The sequence below is a fragment of the Cynocephalus volans genome, chromosome 4, assembly GCF_027409185.1.
Source record: "Cynocephalus volans isolate mCynVol1 chromosome 4, mCynVol1.pri, whole genome shotgun sequence".
In the NCBI taxonomy this organism is placed as follows: domain Eukaryota; kingdom Metazoa; phylum Chordata; class Mammalia; order Dermoptera; family Cynocephalidae; genus Cynocephalus; species Cynocephalus volans.
The window spans coordinates 65495562-65516011 of NC_084463.1; the positions used below are offsets into that span (position 1 = coordinate 65495562).

At 34.4% G+C, this 20450-nt stretch overlaps 1 protein-coding gene across 4 annotated transcripts in view; it reads right to left on the reverse strand.

Moving 5' to 3' along the window:
• Positions 1-20450, reverse strand: part of LOC134375500 (CWF19-like protein 2) — a 100427-nt gene that overhangs the window by 76729 nt on the left and 3248 nt on the right. For 3 of the 4 annotated variants that reach the window (XM_063093976.1, XM_063093975.1, XM_063093977.1), the window contains exons 3-7: positions 20188-20307; positions 12496-12609; positions 11636-11755; positions 6726-6819; positions 582-697 (exon numbers count right to left, since the gene is read on the reverse strand). In XM_063093976.1, coding sequence (XP_062950046.1) covers positions 582-697; positions 6726-6819; positions 11636-11755; positions 12496-12609; positions 20188-20307 — 564 coding nt within the window. Of the gene's footprint in view, positions 1-581; positions 698-6725; positions 6820-11635; positions 11756-12495; positions 12610-12938; positions 13030-20187; positions 20308-20450 lie in introns of all 4 variants that reach the window. The other variant, XM_063093978.1, reaches the window with a different exon arrangement.

The window sequence follows — 20450 nt, forward strand, 5'->3', positions numbered from 1 at the left end:
AAGAGGGGGCAGTGGCACTAGCATACAGTTTTGAAATCTTTCTACTTTCTAAATCTCTAAATCTGCTTTCCTTTGGAAATAGAAGAAGGTGGCGGGGGAGGACATCAATGGTAATTACAGAAACAAAGATTATCCACACATGGTGAAAAGAGGATCCAGTTCTAATATATCATATACTGCTGCATTCCATTGTTTTAAGAGTATATACGCTCTTCTAAAAACTCTGGAAAATATCAAAACTCTAGAATATACCAAACTCTAGCATATACCAAAATTTCTACAGTGGTTATCTCCAGAAGTATACTCTGAAGACTTTCCTGCATTATTTAAATTTTATCACAATGAGAAAATGTTATTTTTACATTAAACACACACTTAAGTTTTACATTTGTTATGTCAATAAAAATATGCTACCTAAGTTCAAATAATGAAAAGCAGAAAATGACTTCAGCAGTATACAGAAATGAAATTTAATTATTAATTCAATTCAAAAGTGTTTCACAGCACAAAACAAAGTTTAAGGCACTTAATTTTTCACATAATTCTGAAAATATTCATATCTCCTTAATACACATACTCACCCCATATCTTTCAGCTACAAAGTCCTCAAAATTTCTATTTTGTTTCTCAGCTTGTTCCTTCATTCGTTGATAAGATTTCCTTAGCCAACTTAATCCACCGTCTTCTACTACTGAAACTAAATTCCAATTTTAAAAATTAGTTGTACTTTTAATGTGATTCCCACAGAATTAATATTTATTGCTTTTATGATGACTTCTGAAGTACCTAATTAAATATTTTTCTTTGAATATATAAAAATCATAAGCACATTTAAAAGTCAACGTATATCTGGTTGCCTATATACAAGAGCACTTCAAAAAGTTCACGGAAAAATAAAACTGAAAGGTAATATGAATCTTCCCATTAACTGTTTGAAGTGTACCCTTGTTATGCAACATACAGAGTTTTATCACTATGAAGAAGGAAAAGATAAATAAAACTACTCTCAAGAAAATTCCAATCTAAAAGAATAAGGATAAAAGAATATAAATAATTACAATGAAGATAATATGTGATAACTATTTATTTAAAAAAATGTAAAGGGTTATAGAATATGAGAAAAGTGAAGAATTATTTGTAACTGGGAGGTCAGGGAAAAATCCATAAACCAGGCTCAGGAAAATGCGTCAGATTTCTACTAAAAAAGATAAGAGTAGAGAGGACATTCCCAGAAATAAATAAGGAATAAAGGCACATACATAGATGGGAAAAAGATACCTCAGATGCAGCACAAAGAACAAATAAGAAGTTTACGGAAGATAATGCTGAAATGTATGTTAAAACATATTATCCTACTTTAGTCATGATTACCAATCATGAATAGTTGAATACCTTCAACAAAATTTATTTAGCTGCTTATATTTCCTTCTGTACACATCACACTTTTGATATGTATAAAAAGAAAATCTAATCAACTACCTAAATTAAAATTCTGTTCCTGATTTTCCTTGCCCAAAAACAGGACACTTTAAGATTACCCCAACTATATAACCAACAAAAATGGACCCATGCAGAGTCCAAAAGGCATGTACAAGAATGTTCACAGCAATAATCTCAACCTGTAAACAACCCAGGAAATGTCTACCGTCAATAGAAATGATACATAGAGTGTGATATATTCCTAAAATAGACTATTATATAGCAAGGAGAATGAAGGAACTACAACTATACACAACAATATGGATGAATCTCAAAATGTGGGCAAAGGAGAACATAACTGATTTTTGGTGCTGGAAACCAGGACAGTGAAAACCTTCTGGTGAAAGGGTAGTGACTAAAAGGTCCACAAATGGGGCTTCTGGGTTGCAAATACAAGAGTACATCAAAAAGTTCATGGAAAGATTCATATTATCTTTCAATTTTATTTATTCATGAACATTTGGAAGTAACCTCATAATACTGTGTCTCAAACTGTGCACTGATTACACAGATGTTTTCACTTTGTGAAAATGATCAGTCTGCTGTACACTTATTTAAGTTTACTTCTTTAAGTTTACTTAAAGAAAGAACAGATTTTTCAATCCTTAAATTAATTATGTTCAAACTAATTCTATTCCCTCATTCAAATCTCAAAAGTTTATCTCTACTAAGCAATCTCTTCTAAGTTAATGTGTCCTTTCTTTACAGGTTTAAAATAGTATGCATTTCAAAACCTAGATCTCTAGTTAACTCAATGATTTCACTTTTCATTCAAAACCTTACTTTACTCTTGCTCTTTCATTCTTATTTATATAGTCTATGGGTTCAAAATTAACAGTGGAGCTAATCAAGGAACTTGGGCTAAATCTGCCATTTACACAGTGATAAGTAAAAGAAACCCATAGAAGTTAACACCTATATTAATGTCCCAGCTATATAATTAAATTGTTTATTCCATAGACAAAACTAATAAATGCTGATGATCACAGTAAAAATTTCCTGAATAATCACCAAGATATTAATATAGTTCAAAGAAAAAAATAGCAGAGGAAAAGTAAGACTGCTTTTATTCCTCTACGTTGACATTTATGAAGGAAATTTAACAGGAATAAAAATTTTCAGCCAATTCAATTGCAAGTTAAATCCACAATTTTAGAAATATTTATATAATAATGTCATTTTCAGTTGATAATATGTTCTATTTCAACAGCCCTATTAATCTTATAATTACAGAGGGCAATGATGAAGTATTTTTAATAAGAGAAATCACTGAACGTAATACTCAAAAAGCAAACAAAAAAATACCAACTTGCAGCACCATCCTGAAATTCAATCAACAAATATTCAATGAATATTTACTATAAATGTGATAACTTGTAAAACATAGTAGGAAGTAAGAACATAAAGAAAATACAGTCCTAGTCCTCTATGCTGAGACAAAGATATATCAAATAATTATAGTAAATTCACTGGCATACCGCTTTTGAGGTATACCTGTATCTCAAATCTGTTTTTTATAATAAGTCAAAAATTAAGAGACTTAAGTATATGCTTCCATCATAATTCAAAGCTATATTGTTATAGACAAAATAAAACCAAATGAATCTAGGTTCTATTCCCCATTTCTCTCAGAAGACAGGCTAATATAGAAACAACAATAAACTAAATATCTAGAGACCTAGAGTTTATTCTTGCTGCTACTACTAAATAGTTGTAAGATCTGAACCAAGTCATTAACTTCTTTGGACCTCTGCTTCTTTACCTATAAAATAAGGTAGCTGATTTAAACCACCTTTGAAAGTTTTTCCAACACAAAGTTTCTAATAGAGAAGTCAAAGAATAAAGAGGGGAAAAAAAATCAATAGGAAGAACAAAATCACATCCAAAGAGTCTGTAAGCAAGAATTTCTACTAACTACATGGTAAAAAATATAGCCTTCTACTAAAGAATTTAGAGTGACTAACCCTAGACTAGGAATCAGAAGATCTGATCTAGTATTATTCCCATGACTACAGGCAAATTACCTGGCCACTCTAAGCCTTAGTTTCCTAAGCTATAAAATTAGGATAACAATAACATATACTCTGCTCTCCTCACATGGTTGCTATGAAAATAAGCTAATGTATAAATATGCCATGTAAACTCTAAATTGTACAAATACTACCATTACTAAAATATGATTTAAAATAATTGTGTATGAGCTCTGAAAATGGTTTACTTAACTTTCCACCTAATTTTCTAAGAAAGAAAAGATTAACAAATTTTCTGGAAAATACGGTACCTCAATCATTACTAAAAAACTGGATAAACCACACTGAGATACCATCTAACCCCAGTTAGGATGGCTAAAATCCAAAAGACTATGAACGATAAATGCTGGCGAGGCTGCGGAGAAAAAGGAACTCTCATACATTGTTGGTGGGACTGCAAAATGGTGCAGCCTCTATGGAAAATGGTATGGAGGTTCCTCAAACAATTGCAGATAGATCTACCATATGACCCAGCTATCCCACTGTTGGGTATATACCCAGAGGAATGGAAATCATCAAGTCGAAGGTATACCTGTTTCCCAATGTTTATTGCAGCACTCTTTACAATAGCCAAGGGGTGGAACCAGCCCAAATGCCCATCATCGGATGAGTGGATACGGAAAATGTGGTACATCTACACAATGGAATACTACTCAGCTATAAAAACGAATGAAATACTGCCATTTGCAACAACATGGATGGACCTTGAGAGAATTATATTAAGTGAAACAAGTTAGGCACAGAAAGAGAAATACCACATGTTCTCACTTATTGGTGGGAGCTAAAAATTAATATATAAATTCACACACACACACACACACACACACACACACACACACACACACACACACACACACACACACAAACCGGGGGGGGGGAAGAAGAGATAACAACCACAATTATTTGAAGTTGATACGACAAGCAAACAGAAAGGACATTGTTGGGGGGGAGGGGGGAGGGAGAAGGGAGGGAGGTTTTGGTGATGGGGAGCAATAATCAGCCACAATGTATATCGACAAAATAAAATTTAAAAAAAAAAAAAAAGAAAGAAAAAGAAATTTGTCTAGTATAATGCATTATTCTCTTGATGAGAAAATCATGGTGCAGAAAAGGAAAACATAGTTATGTAATTTTGAATTGCTTGTAACTTAATACTAGATGTTAGTCATTTAGGCAAAGTATTTGTAATTGCTACACACAAAAAAATTTGAGATTAAAGTATATCAATTTGATTTCCCAAAAAAAAAAAATAAATAAATAAAAAATAAAAAAAAATAAAAAACTGGATAAAACCTTCTCAAAACATTTAATCACAGAACAAGTACTTGACATCATCATCATTATTGAGTATATACTATATTCCTGATACAACAGTAAAAGATTTTTCTCGTGTAATCTTCACAATAATTACATAACATAGGTACCATCCTTATTCCCTAATACAGATGAATAAATTGGGCTCAGAAAGGTCAGGAAACTTTTCCAAAATCAAAAGCTAATAAGTGGAAATGCCAAAATTCTAGTCACCTCTACCTCCTTAATACTAGTGCTATAATACTTTAACGTGCCTAACAATTTCAGCTGTATCATTAATTCAAACAGAATGATACCACTATCTGCATATGCAGAAAAACCTGCAGATCATTTTTTAAAATTTAATTTCAACTCTGGGATCTAAGCCTTTGACAGAAGCTTTCTGCCATTTTTCTTCATTCTAAATAAATACAATATTGGAAAGGGAAGTGGTGAAATCATGATGTGAAGGTGAAGGGGAGAAAGGCCCTCTAAAAGCTTTATTTGAGGTCATTTTCCTCCTAGTATCTTTGATTCCGCTGTTTCAGCCAGCTAAAAGATATTATCTAAGGTGGAATTTGGGCTCTTCTCTACTCAATGAAGTTAAGAACCTGTTGACTACAAATATTGGGCTTGTCAATTCTAGGTTTTCCCCAAAGATGAATCTATTGACTGCCCTCTGACAAAAGGGTTCGTAAAAGCTTAGCTCATAAAATCAGCCCTATATACTAATGGGTCACTGAGCTAACTTACTGCTCCCCAAACTTTTTTTTAAGTTCCTCTAAAACAATACAGATACCCCTCGACTCATGATGGGTAATCCAGATAAACCCATCGTAAGCTGAAAATATCATAAATCAAAAATGCATTTAATACACCAAACCTACCAAACACCAAAGCTTAGCCTAGCCTTCCTTAAACATGCTCAGAACACTCATATTAGCCTACAGTTGGGCAAAATCATCTAACACAAAGCCTCTTTTATAATAAAATGTTCAATATCTCATGTAATTTATTGAATACTGTACTGAAAGCGAAAAACAAAATGGTTGCATGGGTACTTAAAGTACATATCACTTTTGCACCACAGTAAAGTGAAAAATAAGTTGAACCATCATATAGTGGGGACTATCTGTATTTCAAAAAGAACTTTATATGTCTACAGTTGCTATTAAATAAATTTTTCATTGAATTATCAATGCAGCACTTAATAGGCATATAAGATTTTTTAAGTATGTTTAAAATTATGTATGCTAGGGCTGGCCCATGGCTCATTTGGGAGAGTGTGGTGCTGATAAAACCAAGGCCACAGGTTCGGATCCCTATATAAGGATGGCTGGTTGGCTCACTTGGGAGAGCGTGGTGCTGACAACACCAAGTCAAGGGTTAAGATCCCCCTACTGGTCATCCTTTAAAAAAAAGGAAAAAAAAAATTATGTATGCTTATGTGACACAAATATTTTGTCTCCATCTGCTGGAAAATAACAGTACTCTCCTAAGATCAATACAAATTTTAAGAATGCTGGCAAAGTAGGAATTTCTGAAGATATGAAACTATATCTTTAATGTTTATACATTATTTTCATGAAATTTCTCAGACTTAAAATTTTTACATCTTATTACGGAATGTAACATACCAAAAGCATTATTATATCCTCACAGAATCATACTTTGCATTGATCCATTTAAAACAGAAATTCATTTATGAAAACATGATCAACATAAAAATGCATATTTAATCATCTTTGCTCCCAAATACATCATAATTAAAATAATCTTCTCAAGTACTAATAACTTAAGTAAGGCTTTAAAAGATTGTAAACATTTTATCAATGCTTTGTCTTATGTAAACTCAGATCATTCCCTCAGGAACATCAAGTTATCAGAAATGCCTATGTGTTTACAACCAAAACATAGGAATACCTTTAGTAAGTGATGATACACTACAGTCTTCTGGTGGAAGACCTGTCCCACCATCCTTCCAGAATGGATTCAATTCTCTTTCCAGCAGTTTGGACTAGAACAAAACATTTTCAAAAGTCAGAATTTAAATATAAACCCATCAAAAAATATACTAATAATTAAACTGAGATGCAGTTAACAGTTGTAACCCTGTACAAATCATTTAAAACACTCTTAAGACACGCTGTTCTGTAACTTGCAGGAAATAATGTCTAAATTCACATTCATTCAATGTTTTTATTCAATGTCTACCATGTCTCAGAATTGTACTACATGTAGAAGATGTAACTGTCAATAATTCTGACTCAGCCCTTGGTAGCTTGGGATATAGTGAGAAAAACAGAGAATAAATAAGTAATTGATAAGTGCTTTGAAGGTAGACACACAGAGCGCTAAAGCCACACAAAGAATTCAAACCCCTCTCACACTGAAAGCCTTCCAAGAAGAAATAATATATACAGTCTTAGACCTAAGGATGGGTAGAAATTAGCTAAGTTTTCTTTTTTTTTTTAAAGGCCGGAGGGACATAAAGATGCTCCTGATAGAAATAACAATAGCTCATGAAACCCTAGAGAAAGAGAAATCACAGCATTCTCAGGGAACTTAAAGGAATTCAGACTGGCTAAAACTTAGAAGTGTGAGTAAGTAGTGACAAGCCATTAGATTGTAGAACAATCAAGGACTAGGTCACATGAGTCATTTTGAACTGTTCTTGAGGTTTTATGCTGGGGGCAATGGTGACTCATGAAACTGATCAGCTTGTATCACACAAACTACAAACTATTCTCAGTGTGGAAAAAACCCTGGAAAAGAGCAAGATTAGAGACACAATCCAGTCAGAAAATGGTGGCAGTAATCTAGGCAAGAGATGATGGTAACCTAATCACAATCCAACTGCTTCCTGCATTCCATGCACTACGCCAGGCACTGGGCTATAATGAATAAGGTGGGCATGGTCCTTGCCATCAAAGAAATTATGGTCTAAAGAAGGGAGAAAGACATATATTTTGCAAATATTTTCTCCCACTCTGTTGGTTGTCTTTTAACTCTTTTAATTGTTTCTTTTGCTGTGCAGAAGCTTTTTAGTTTGATATAATCCCATTTGTTTATTTTTCCTTTGGTTGCCCGTGCTTTTGGGGTCGTATTCATGAAGTCTGTGCCCAGTCCAATTTCCTGAAGTGTTTCTCCTATGTTTTCTTTAAGAAGTTTTATTGTTTCAGGGTGTATATTTAAATCCTTAATCCATTTTGAGTTGATTTTAGTATACGGCGAGAGGTATGGATCTAGTTTCATTCTCCTGCATATGGATATCCAGTTATCCCAGCACCATTTGCTGAAGAGGCAGTCCCTTTGCCACTGAATAGGCTCGGTGCCTTTGTCAAAGATCAGCTGACAGTAAGTGTATGGGTTGATTTCTGGATTCTCTATTCTATTCCATTGGTCAGTGTGTCTGTTTTTATGCCAGTACCATACTGTTTTGGTTATTATAGCTTTGTAGTATAGCTTAAAGTCAGGTAGTGTTATGCCTCCAGCTTTATTTTTTTTGCTCAGCATTGCTTTGGCTATGCGTGGTCTTTTATTGTTCCATATAAATGTCTGGATAGTTTTTTCCAGAATATATAAGGAACTCAAACAACTGTACAAGAAGAAAACAAGCAACCCAATTAAAAAATGGGCAAAAGAGCTAAATAGGCATTTCTCTAAGGAAGATATACAAATGGCCAACAGACATATGAAAAAATGCTCAACATCACTCAGCATCCGGGAAATGCAAATCAAAACCACATTGAGATACCATCTAACCCCAGTTAGGATGGCTAAAATCCAAAAGACTATGAACGATAAATGCTGGCGAGGCTGCGGAGAAAAAGGAACTCTCATACATTGTTGGTGGGACTGCAAAATGGTACAGCCTCTATGGAAAATCGTATGGAGGTTCCTCAAACAATTGCAGATAGATCTACCATATGACCCAGCTATCCCACTGTTGGGAATATACCCAGAGGAATGGAAATCATCAAGTCAAAGGTATACCTGTTCCCCAATGTTTATCGCAGCACTCTTTACAATAGCCAAGAGTTGGAACCAGCCCAAATGCCCATCATCAGATGAGTGGATATGGAAAATGTGGTACATCTACACAATGGAATACTACTCAGCTATAAAAACGAATGAAATACTGCCATTTGCAACAACACGGATGGACCTTGAGAGAATTATATTAAGTGAAACAAGTCAGGCACAGAAAGAGAAATACCACATGTTCTCACTTATTGGTGGGAGCTAAAAATTAATATATAAATTCACACACACACACACACACACACACACACACAAACGGGGGGGGAAGAAGATATAACAACCACAATTATTTGAAGTTGATACGACAAGCAAACAGAAAAGACATTGCTGGGGGGGAGGGGGGAAGGAGAACGGAGGGAGGTTTTGGTGATGGGGAGCAATAATCAGCCACAATGTATATCGACAAAATAAAATAAAATAAATAAATAAATAAATAAAAAAGAAGGGAGAAAGACAATTAAGCAACATTAACATAGATAAGTGCTATGAAAGTAAAGGGTGCTATAGAACTACCTTCTAATCATATCTAACTTGACCTGAGGGGGTGAAAAAATGCTTCCTACAAGAATAATGGCAATAGGATGGAGAGAGAAGCAAAGTGTTAACCATTAGCACCTTCAGTTTCCAAGAGTATGAACCAACCATAATATTGAAAAGAAAAATGTTGGATAAAATGTTTAAAGAAAAAGCTTTTTAAATGTATCTACGAGCTGACAAAAAAGACTCTTCAAAGGACAAAATTTAAGTTAATGTTTAACTTGGAGGTTTGATCCTTTACAGTAGTTTGTAGCAAAAAAGGTTCTGTCACCTGCTTTGTTAATTTACTACAAAATCTCTCAGTACCTATAATTAACGAATTTCTTCCAATGGTCTTATCTAAACACTCAGATACACAGCAGATACTCAACAGGATAAAAAAAAAAAGCTAGATTATATACTGAGGAGGAGAACTGACAAGAGGCCAGACAAGTTGTGAGATACTATCTGAAAATATATGAGACAAGGACTAAATATAGAAGAACTTCTACAAATCAGTAAGAAAAAGACAAATGAACCTAACAGAAAAGTAAGCAAAATCATAAACAAGCAGGTCACAGTACAAGAAATCTGAATGACCAAAATGCATGAAAAGATCTCTTGTAGTAACCTGAGAAAAACAATAAAATGCCATTTCTCACCCATTAATTAATCTGGCAAAAATTTTAAAGTTTGATAATTATAGGTACTTAGTACTGGAAAAGAAACATATTGCTGGGGCAGTACCAATTGTTATATCTAAGGTCCTTCATTGTAGCACTGTTTGTAATAGTGAAAAACAGTAAACAATATAAGTGTACATAAGTAGAGGAATAGATATTTACAGTGTGGCATAGTAAGATGATGAAAGACTATACAGTAATGAAAAAGAATGAAACAAATAAAATATGTCAAAGTGAATCGATCTCTAAAACATGTTCAGGTCTTCTAGTCAAAATGGCTTAGTAAGATTCCACTTCATCACCATCTCCCTGTTCTGGACAAATAGGAGAGATATACACAATATAAAACATACTTGAGTTCAAAATAAGATAACTATCTCTGTGGACGAAAAACAGAAGAGACTTGCAAAGCAGTAAGCAGAACTGAAGCCATAGGTCTACTGGGCCCTGTGTGCAAGCAGAAAACAATAGTTCTGCATTCAATTTGCATAAGATAATAAATACTAAAAGTGCTCCAGTTAAGACAGAAGAATGGAGCCAGTCTCGCCATATAAAGCCAAGAACTGGGGTAAGGAGATCTGCTTTTGAAAGAAGGCTGAAGAATTGGTATAAGGTACAGACTGGGTCTGTTGATAAGTGCTATAGTTCTATAGCATTTAGCACAATGCATGCATAAGAACAGAAGAGGACACAGACACAGCCTCAAGCACTGGCTTTCAAACTTTTCTGTGACCTTGACCCATAGTGAAAGACAGAGTGAGTGTGTGTGTGTGTCCAAAACAAAAGTTTAAGGAAACAAAATACACCTTTATTACATGTAATACATAGCTGGTATTTTATATTTTTAAGTGCTGATAGCAATAAATTAATTTCATGACCAATATTTTGAAAAACACTAGCCTAGAATACCAAAGAAATGATATCCCCAATATCAAGAGGAGATATATAATTAGTGTGCTCCCACACCTGACAAGACAGGTAAATTTTCTTGCCTTCAACTGGATTTTTCCTCAAATTCATCATTTCCTCAACTTCATCCTTTCATTAAGGGTATATTCCTGCAGGGTCCCAGATTTATAGGGGTTCATCAATCAGGTTTTCCCAACTCATGCAGGCTCTTGCCTTTATGTCCTATCCCTAAGGACCCATTAAAATTGAAATTCAAGATTATCAGGATTGTGTGATGCCACCTGGAAAGCCACCAGCTTCAGCACTTCCTTACATGCTTATATTTTATCCAGAATTTTTAGGTGTCTTGAAATTAAAGCATTCTTATAGTCTCTAATTCAGTATGTACACTGAAACAAAAGATGAAAGGGTTCATTTTTAATACAATGATATTAACCTAAAGTCAATATTCATTCAACTATATATATGCCCTAGATTTATTAATCTAGTATACCTTTAAACTGGCTTCCTATGGGAAACTTATTTTAACAAAACATATCCCATTTCATAGCTGTTTTCACTAATTGTATTAAAAACCACAAAACATAAAATAATATTTTACAAGTAAAATTGCATTTATATAAATGTCTTAGTTTATTAAAGGCAAATTAGAAAGTTAAAGCATTTTAAATATTCTCTTACCTGTTCAAGTGCTTGGGTTTTCTCTTGTTCTATTTTCCTTATAGTTCCCTTTTCAGCTTTGAGTGATGATGACGACACAGTTTTAACAGACATAAAATCAACAGTCATCCACTCATCCCTCTGTTGAAAAAAGATGACCATTTCAGGCTAAATTGATTAGAACTTAATAAACACTTTGCTCTAGGATTTAGGCACTCACACCTGGCTCAAATCCTATATGGCTGTATAACTTAAGGCAAGTTTCTTAATCTCTCTAGGCCTTAGTTTCTCCCCTGCAAAATGGGATAAAATATCTATCTTTCAGGACTGTTTTAAGGAGAAAACAAGAAAATGGATATAAAGCGTCCAGCTCAGTGCTTGGCACACAACAAGCAAACATTAGTTCCTTTCACATTTCTTCCTTCATCTGTGTCTAACAGTGGATACATTACATTCTCCCTTAGGCATATGAACTATAACCCAAAATCTGTGAACTACTCAACTGTAAGCATTGCTAAGAAAATTACAGCATGAGGCGAAGGGAAAGAAAAACTATTTTTGAATTCTACTCACTGTAGAAGGTTCAGAGAAAGTACCAGTACAAGGCTTCACATACATAAAAGGAAAGTGCCACTTCTCTCTCAACAACCAGAAGCAAGAAAACCTCTAAGGGACTACGACAGAGACGAACACTCACGCTCTCATAGCAGGAGGAGGAGGGGAGTCCAAACACTAAGCAGTCAGCGCTACTGTCAAATTATTCATAAAGCACACTGTTTTCAAAGTTAACTTTCTACTGAAGAAATTAGAATAATCTTTCATTTTGACATTCATCTATTCTTAGAAGTTGACACTTTTTAAAAATCAGGTGACTTGCTTACCTGAATAACTTGATTGTCATCTTCTTTTTCAGACTTTTCATCTTTCACTTTCCAGGACTTTCCCTTGCCAGGAGTCTGGGAAGGAACAGCCTCAACCCACTCATCTTCAGAGCTCTAAGAATATTTAGCACATGAGAAAAATTTTCAAATTTGAATATTTTCATATAAAACTTCTGTGCTATTGTTAAGGGGTAGAAATTCAGCTTCCCATAGAAAATTCTGACACTGTATCTCCCCTTTAAAAAATGACATTGAAAATTTAAGAAAGAACATGTAAACCCACTACTTTGGGTTAAGGCCACAAAACACAACCAAATTATTTCTATTTTCTTATAAGTTTATTATCAAGACAAGGGAAAGCAAAAAATAAGACTTGGAACTGCTATGTAGAGAATTCACTTTAGCACAGAGCTTTAGTTTCTACCAACATCAAGAGTACTCACATCTTTGCTTCTCCAGAACAGAGGAAATGACATTGAAGTTAATAAGTTTGCAGTTTGCCCTTAAGTTTCAAATTTTGGGATTTCTCTGGATCTAAAAATGCAGAGATTTCAGGTAACAACTAGTAAGGCATTTTGCTAACTGTGTTTAAATACCACATTATTAAATCAACTGAGAAGTATTTAGTCAACATCCCCTATGTGCTGATCATTACGCCAGGTTTTGGGGTTTGTTTTCAACAAATGTACCAGTCTACTCTTCTATGTCAAGTACTACATTAAATACTTTCACATATATTATCACACTGAATTCTTAACACAACACTGTAAAGTATTTTTTTGGTTTTATAATAAGGAAAGCTCCCCCAAATTAAGTAATTTGCCCAAGTTACATGGTATACAAGTGTGAAAACCCAGTTAGGAATCTAGATCTGTCTGGCTCTAAAATCTATTATATATTCTTTGGAGCTATAGAACATAAGTGTAGCAGAGATCCTAGAAATCACCTAGTACAAACCACCTGTTAATGTACAGCTGAGAAACTTTAAGCCAAGAAAGGAAAAAGTGAGTGAATACCAAGGAAAACATTAGAATCTGGGTTTCCTGAATGAGACCAATATTCTTCCATTCTGCAAAGTTCTTGAAAACTATCTAAAGTGTTCTTTGACTACAGAACATAAATACATCTGTCAAAAGGTATAATCCACATGGAGTAAACATATTTGCGCTCTGCTACCTCAGCTGCCAACTGTTTCCCATAGCAAAGCAGATTTTATTCACTCATTCAGGCCTTGATTTGGACTTATAGAAACCTTACAACTAGTTATTTATATTTATAGTTACAATTTTTTAAGATAATCACTATAAATGTATTTCTGGTCTACCCATGGTCAAATCAGTTTAGAGATACCTGGTTCCTAATTCTTGAGGTCACCACTAAACAGGGTAGTATAATCTAAAAAAAAAAAAAAAAAAGTACTTTCTTTGTGAGAGTGCCAATTTGCTAAGATCAAATTAAAATAATTAAAAAGTTGGCATTCCACAGGACTCTGTCATAGGCCTTCTTCCATAATTACAGATTTTCACTATCTTACAAGCTGTTGACCAACCACTTGAAATTCATTAACTGGAGCCACCAGTTGCTTCATCACGACAGCTGCAACCAGTCTCCAGCTCTGGATAAATCCAATCACCATGATCTGCAACTTCAGTTAAGCTAGACTCTGAACCCCAAGTAGAATTCCCCTTGCTGGTCCTTGGTCAGTTCTCTCTTCTATTCTCTTACGACTTTCCTTTAAAGCATTAATCATTTTTACATTCATTTATGTGACTATTTGATTAATATCTCACTCTCACACTAAGCTGTAAGTTTAAAGGAACCATCTGCTTTTGCATACTTTGTGTCTCCAAGCACATAGCTTAATACATCGGCAAATATCATTACCTTCTTCAACACCCTCCTCAAGCTTTCTACCAATGCCCATTCCCCATAAGCTCAGCAAATGATCTCTCCTCTTACCTTATCAAGAGAAATGAGGCTACCTTAGCTTCCTACCAATCTCCGACAAAATTATTTATGGCTGCACCTATCCTTACCTCCTGTTAACTCTTCCTTTTCAAGGCATGTCCTCCTCCAAAGATTTTGATCACAAATACCTGCTCCTCTAAAACCTTGATCCATCAATTATCTCCTTCTCTTATAGCTTCAACCAAAGATCTCTAATGGACTTGATATATGCTCAAGCATTTTTTTTTTTTGAAGCAATAAGGAGGGAACTTCCTTGACCCTATGTATCGCTCTAGCAGGAATCCATCTTCCAACTTCTATTCTCAGACAAACTTCTTGAAAGAGTAGTATACATCTACTGCCTTCACACTATCACTTTCATACATTTCTCAAAACTCTGTAATATAACTATTGTCGCCATTAATCTACTGAAACTTCTTCAAAGTTCACCAATTGTTTCTATTATGCCAATTCAACAAAATGTTAACATTTTTATCACCCTAGACCTCTCTGCTGAAGACAACAATGTTGACAACTCATTTTCTTGACTTCCAAGACACTTTCCTCTTTTCCTCCCACTCTTTGTTTCTTCTCCATTTCCTTCACGCTCTCTAACTCCTATAAACCTAAGTTTGTATCTAGTAATAGTACCATTAAAAAATGAAGATGAAATAAAAGAAATTTTCAGGCAAACAACAGCTGTGTTTACTGTCAGCAGACCTACACTATCAGAAATATTAAAAGAAGTTCTACAGGCAGAAGGAAAATTTTATTAGACAGAAATTCAGACCTACACAAAATAATAAAGAATGCCAGAGATCATAAATCTATGGGTAAATATAAAAGACATGTATAACTTATTTAAAAGATAATTGGGTATGTAAAGTAAAAATAATAACAATATATTATGTTAAAAGTTATAAACTATGTAGGGTTTATAACACATGTAGAAGGTAAATGTATGATAACAATAGCACAGAATATGGTAGGAAGAAATAGAAGCATACTGTTCTGAAGTTCTTATTATAAATGCAAAATGATATTATATTTGAAGGCAGAGCATAATAAGCATTTTTTTAAAATGAGGTACATCTAACCTCTTGCCATATACCAAAATCAACTCAAAATGGATTTAAGACTTAAATATAAGACCTGAAACTTTAAAACTCCTGGAAGAAAACATAGGGGAAACACTTCAAGAAGTAAGACCGGGCAAAGACTTTATGAATAAGATCCCAAAGCATATGCAACAAAAGAAAAAATTTAAAAATGGGATTATATCAAACTAAACAGCTTCTGCAGAGCAAAAAAAAAAAAGTAGAGTGAAAAGACAACCTACAGAATGGGAGAAAATATTTGCAAACTATGCATCTGGCAAGGGATTAATATCCAGAATATACAAGGAACTCAAACAACTTAACAGTAAATAACAGGTAACCTAATTAAAAATTGGACAAAGGAGCTGAATAGGCATTTCTCAAAGGAAGATATACAAATGGCCAACAGACACATGAAAAAGTGCTCAACATCACCAAGCATCGGGAAATGCAAATTAAAATCACACTGAGATATCATCTCACCCAGTTAAGACTCGCTATTATCAAAAAGACAGAGAATAACAAATGCTGGCTAGAATGCAGAGAAAGGGGGACCCTCCTACACTGTTGGTGGGACAGTAAATTAGTGCAGCCATTATAAAAAACAGTATGGAGTTCCCTCAATTATAGATAGAACTGCTATATGATCCAGCAATCCCACTGCTGGGTATATACTGAAAGGAATGGAAACCATCATGTTGAAGGGATACCTACACTACCATATTTATCACAGCTAAGAGTTGGAACCGACCTAAATGTCCATCGACGGATGACTGGATTAGGAAAATGTGGTATATCTGCACAGTGGAATGCTACTCTGCCATAGAAAAGAATGAAATACTGCTATTCACAGCAACATGGAGGAACTTACAGAAAATTATGCTAAGTTAAATAAGCCAGGATCAGAAAGTGAAATACCACATGTCCTCACCCACAAGTGGGAGCTAAAAAAATAAACAAACACATAAAAAAAGAAAAGAAAGAAGAATAAAACAATTACAAAAATTCACTGAACTTTCAAAAGGAGAGGACAGAAGTGAGGCCACCAGAGGTGGAGCGGGAGGAGGTTTAGCAAGAAATTGGTGAAGGGTCACAAAAAATGACTACCTTTTTTGATGTTGAATATACTAATTATACTGATTAGAACATCATGTATTGCACATAGGTATTGATATTCTACACTGTACCCCACAGATATGTACAATCAATTATGTTTCCATAAATAAATAATAAATAATTTTAAAAAGAGAACACCTGGTAAGCCTATAGTGGAGATGAAATGGAATACTAAAAAACCCTCAATACAAAAGAAGGCAAGAAAAGGAGGGAGAAAAGGAATACAGAACAAATGGAACAAACAGAAAAGGAATCGCAAAATGGTAGATTTAAGCTCATCCATATCAACAATTACATTAAACATAAATATCTAAACCAGTTCTATTCAACAGAATTTTTCTTTACCTACACTGTCCAATATGGTAGCCACTAACCTAGCCATACGTGGCTACTGAGTGCTTAAAATTTGGCTAATGAGATTGAAGAAATGAATTTTCAACCTGAAATAATTCTAATAAATTTAATTAAAAATTTTAAAACCATACACAGCTACCATATTGGACAGTGCAAAAAACAGTCTAATTAAAATGGAAGAAACTGATAGGCTACATAAATAAGCAAGACCCAAGTAATGTTATTCATAACAGCCCCAAACTAAAAATAACCCAATGGCTTTCAACAGATAAACATATGAGCAAATTGTGGTATATTCACACACTGGAATACAGCAATAAAAAGAAAGGCACTACTGATAACATGCAATAACATGAATGAATCACATAAACATATGTTGAGCCAAAGAAGCCAGACAAAAAAGGTCATATTACATAAATCAATTTATATGAAATTCTAGAATAGGAAAACCTACAGTGTGCTAAAGTAGATTTGTGATTGCCCAATCCTGGAGTGGGAGAAGAGAAAGAGGGAAGAAGAGGGAGATAGAAGAGAGATTGACTGCAAAGGACCATGAAGATCTTTATGGGATAGTGGAAACATTCCACATCTCAGTTGACATGGAAAACAGGTGCATTCATCAAATAGTACACTTAAAATATGAGCACTGTATTATATGTAAATTGTACTTCAATAAAGTTGATTTTAAAAGTTAAAAGAAAAAAAATTAAAAGACTTTGTCAAAGCCAAGATATGTTTTTTAGCCTCACATGGATCCTCAATGCTATTGAGCAATTTTTTTCTTCTCTTTTATTATCTAAGCAAAGTTATTTCAAATTTATACCATTTCCTCAATTGTCCTTTTACTCCCAAATACCTTCTCAGATGATTTTACCTTCTACTTCACAAAGGAAACAGACAACAACAAGCAGAAACACCATCAATAATCTGCTCTCCTTCTGACCATACTACCTCCTTATTTATCTATTTTTACACACATTTTTACAACTTCCCTCCTAGCTCAGAAGAGAGGGTGCTCCTACTCCTGATCAAAGCTAACCCTTTCCCGTGGGACCTTGCTAATTAAAATTTATCATTCTCCTCAATATTTCCTCTCTCCTAAAAACATTTTCTCAAAGAGACCTTCCAAAAACCCTGACTCCTCTAGCTACCCCTCTGTCTTTCCTTCCCTTCACTGCCAGTACAAGCTTCTCTTTCATTCTCCAATCCACCTCAATGTGGTGTGAGCACAGAGCATTCATTCAAACTGCTCTAAGGGGTGTGTGGGTGTGTGTGTGTGTGTGTGTGTGTGTGTGTGTGTGTGTGTGAGATACAACTTATTATATATATACAAGTATACATACTATATGTTGCAGCAAAAATATATACATCTATTTCCAGGAAAGAACTAATGAAAAAAAAATGGACAATGGGGAATAAAGTGCTCTAAATCAAATGATGTAATATTTAGACAGCCTGGCAGATCCGGGGGTTCTTAACCTGTAATCCTTGCATAAAGTTCAGGGTATTTTATAAACTCCACTGAAATAAACAATTTTGCACGTACATGTTTTTTTGGAGAAAGAATACAAAAAGCTTTTATCAGATTCTCAATGGAGCCAATAATCCAAACCCACAATTGTGGAAATAGTGTTCCTATCTCCTTTTCACTTTAAGATTTTTTTAACTCCCTTTGTTTTGAGTTATATTTTTAAATTTTTTCTATATAATATAAATATGTCTACCATTACAAAATATACTGGCTAGTCTACAAGACTATCTAGTTGTATTCCTCACTATGAATTAATATACCATATTCTCATATAAGATAGGCTTTTGAGGTCTATTACCATATCAAGCATGTCGAGAACTGCAGAACTCTTGGCACAAAACTCTATCCAAACTCCTCCTGCACTAAGAGACTTAACTGAACTCTAGCATGGCTACTAGCAACATAAGACTGTGTCCCTAGGATGACCCTTGCCCCCCAGTAAAATGCTTGTCTAAGAAAGCTCAATGCTGCCAGGAAAACTTACTACTTGTTCTAGCCAACACCTGATGATAGGCTCCTGATCTCCCTTTCTTAGGGCATTTACTAAAAAGAATGTACAGTTGTAAATATGGTATCTCTTAAGAACCTCAAAGCCAATCCTCTGAATGTAATTATAGGCTCTCTGTCTCCCAGTCTCTGTAGGAAGACGGAATACTAACTTTGAAAACTGCCAGCTAGCAAACACAGCTGGCCTAATCAAATTTACAGTGACCAACTCTTTGTAATTTTTCACTTTTCTGACTCTACCGAGGCTTCGCTCTCCCCCTTCCCTCATTTTCCCTTTAAAATACCTAAATCATCTCTGCACAAACTGAAGTGGAGCGTAGCAATTTCTCCAAATATCAGTGGTGTGGTTACTGAATAAAATCTGTTTTCACCTTTTTAACTAATATCAAGCTGTGATTATCTTTGACAGTCTACTGCCAAAGTTTCTGAAACTACAGGTGGGCCAGACATTGAACTACAGTGATTCAATGAGAGGATAACCCTATGAAGATCAGACATGGGAGACCAGTCATCCATAAACATCTCTAGCTCATCACTCTCTAAGCAAAACCTTTCTTCCTGAAAAAAGTATGAAAGATTTGTCTTGTTTTCCACAGTGAGCCCTCTCAGTCCAGAACTGCTTAGTGCAGCCAGCTCAGCATTTGCTTCCTTTTGGCTCCAGAGTATATAAACATAACCTACTTTAAAGATTTTAATATTAACTTCTATGAAAAAACAGACAGGGGTAACAGACTCTCAAATATCTTGAAATTCTTTTCCCTTATGTTTATAATACTGCTCTTCCCTGCTTCTCTTTCTAATTTTCAACAACTTTTACTTAGCATCCTTTACTTCCTATATGGCTCTTAAGTGCTGGTGTTTCATCTTTATTTTCAGTCCCCCTAGGGATTTCATCCATTCTAATGACACCAAGTAGCAATAATTCCCAAATAATATCCCCAGCCTCTTACCTTTCTCTGGAACCCAAGATCCACATTTCCAATAGTTTCTGGACACCTCCAAGTAGATGTCTCCCAGATATTTTCATATCATAACTAGCAATATTTTTTAAGTTCATATATATTTTAAGTTCCCAAATATTATGCCTTTAAATAAAATTTTTTCAAATAGCTTCTTTGGTTAATTTTAGTACATACTTACTGATGAACTATCAGATGAATCATTGTTTTTTTCATATTTCTGTTTCTTGCTCTTTTTCTTCTCTTTCTTTACTTTCTTTGAATGCTTGTCTTTTTTCTTTGTTTTCTTCACAGAATGTTCCTATAAATAATCATTTTGAACAGGTAAACAAGGAATTTAATTTTGTCTTACATTAAAAGAAAGCATTTTGAGGGAAAAAACTCATGTTCCAAAATACTTTAAATCTTTCATGAAATGAGGCAAAGAATATGACTAAACAAGTA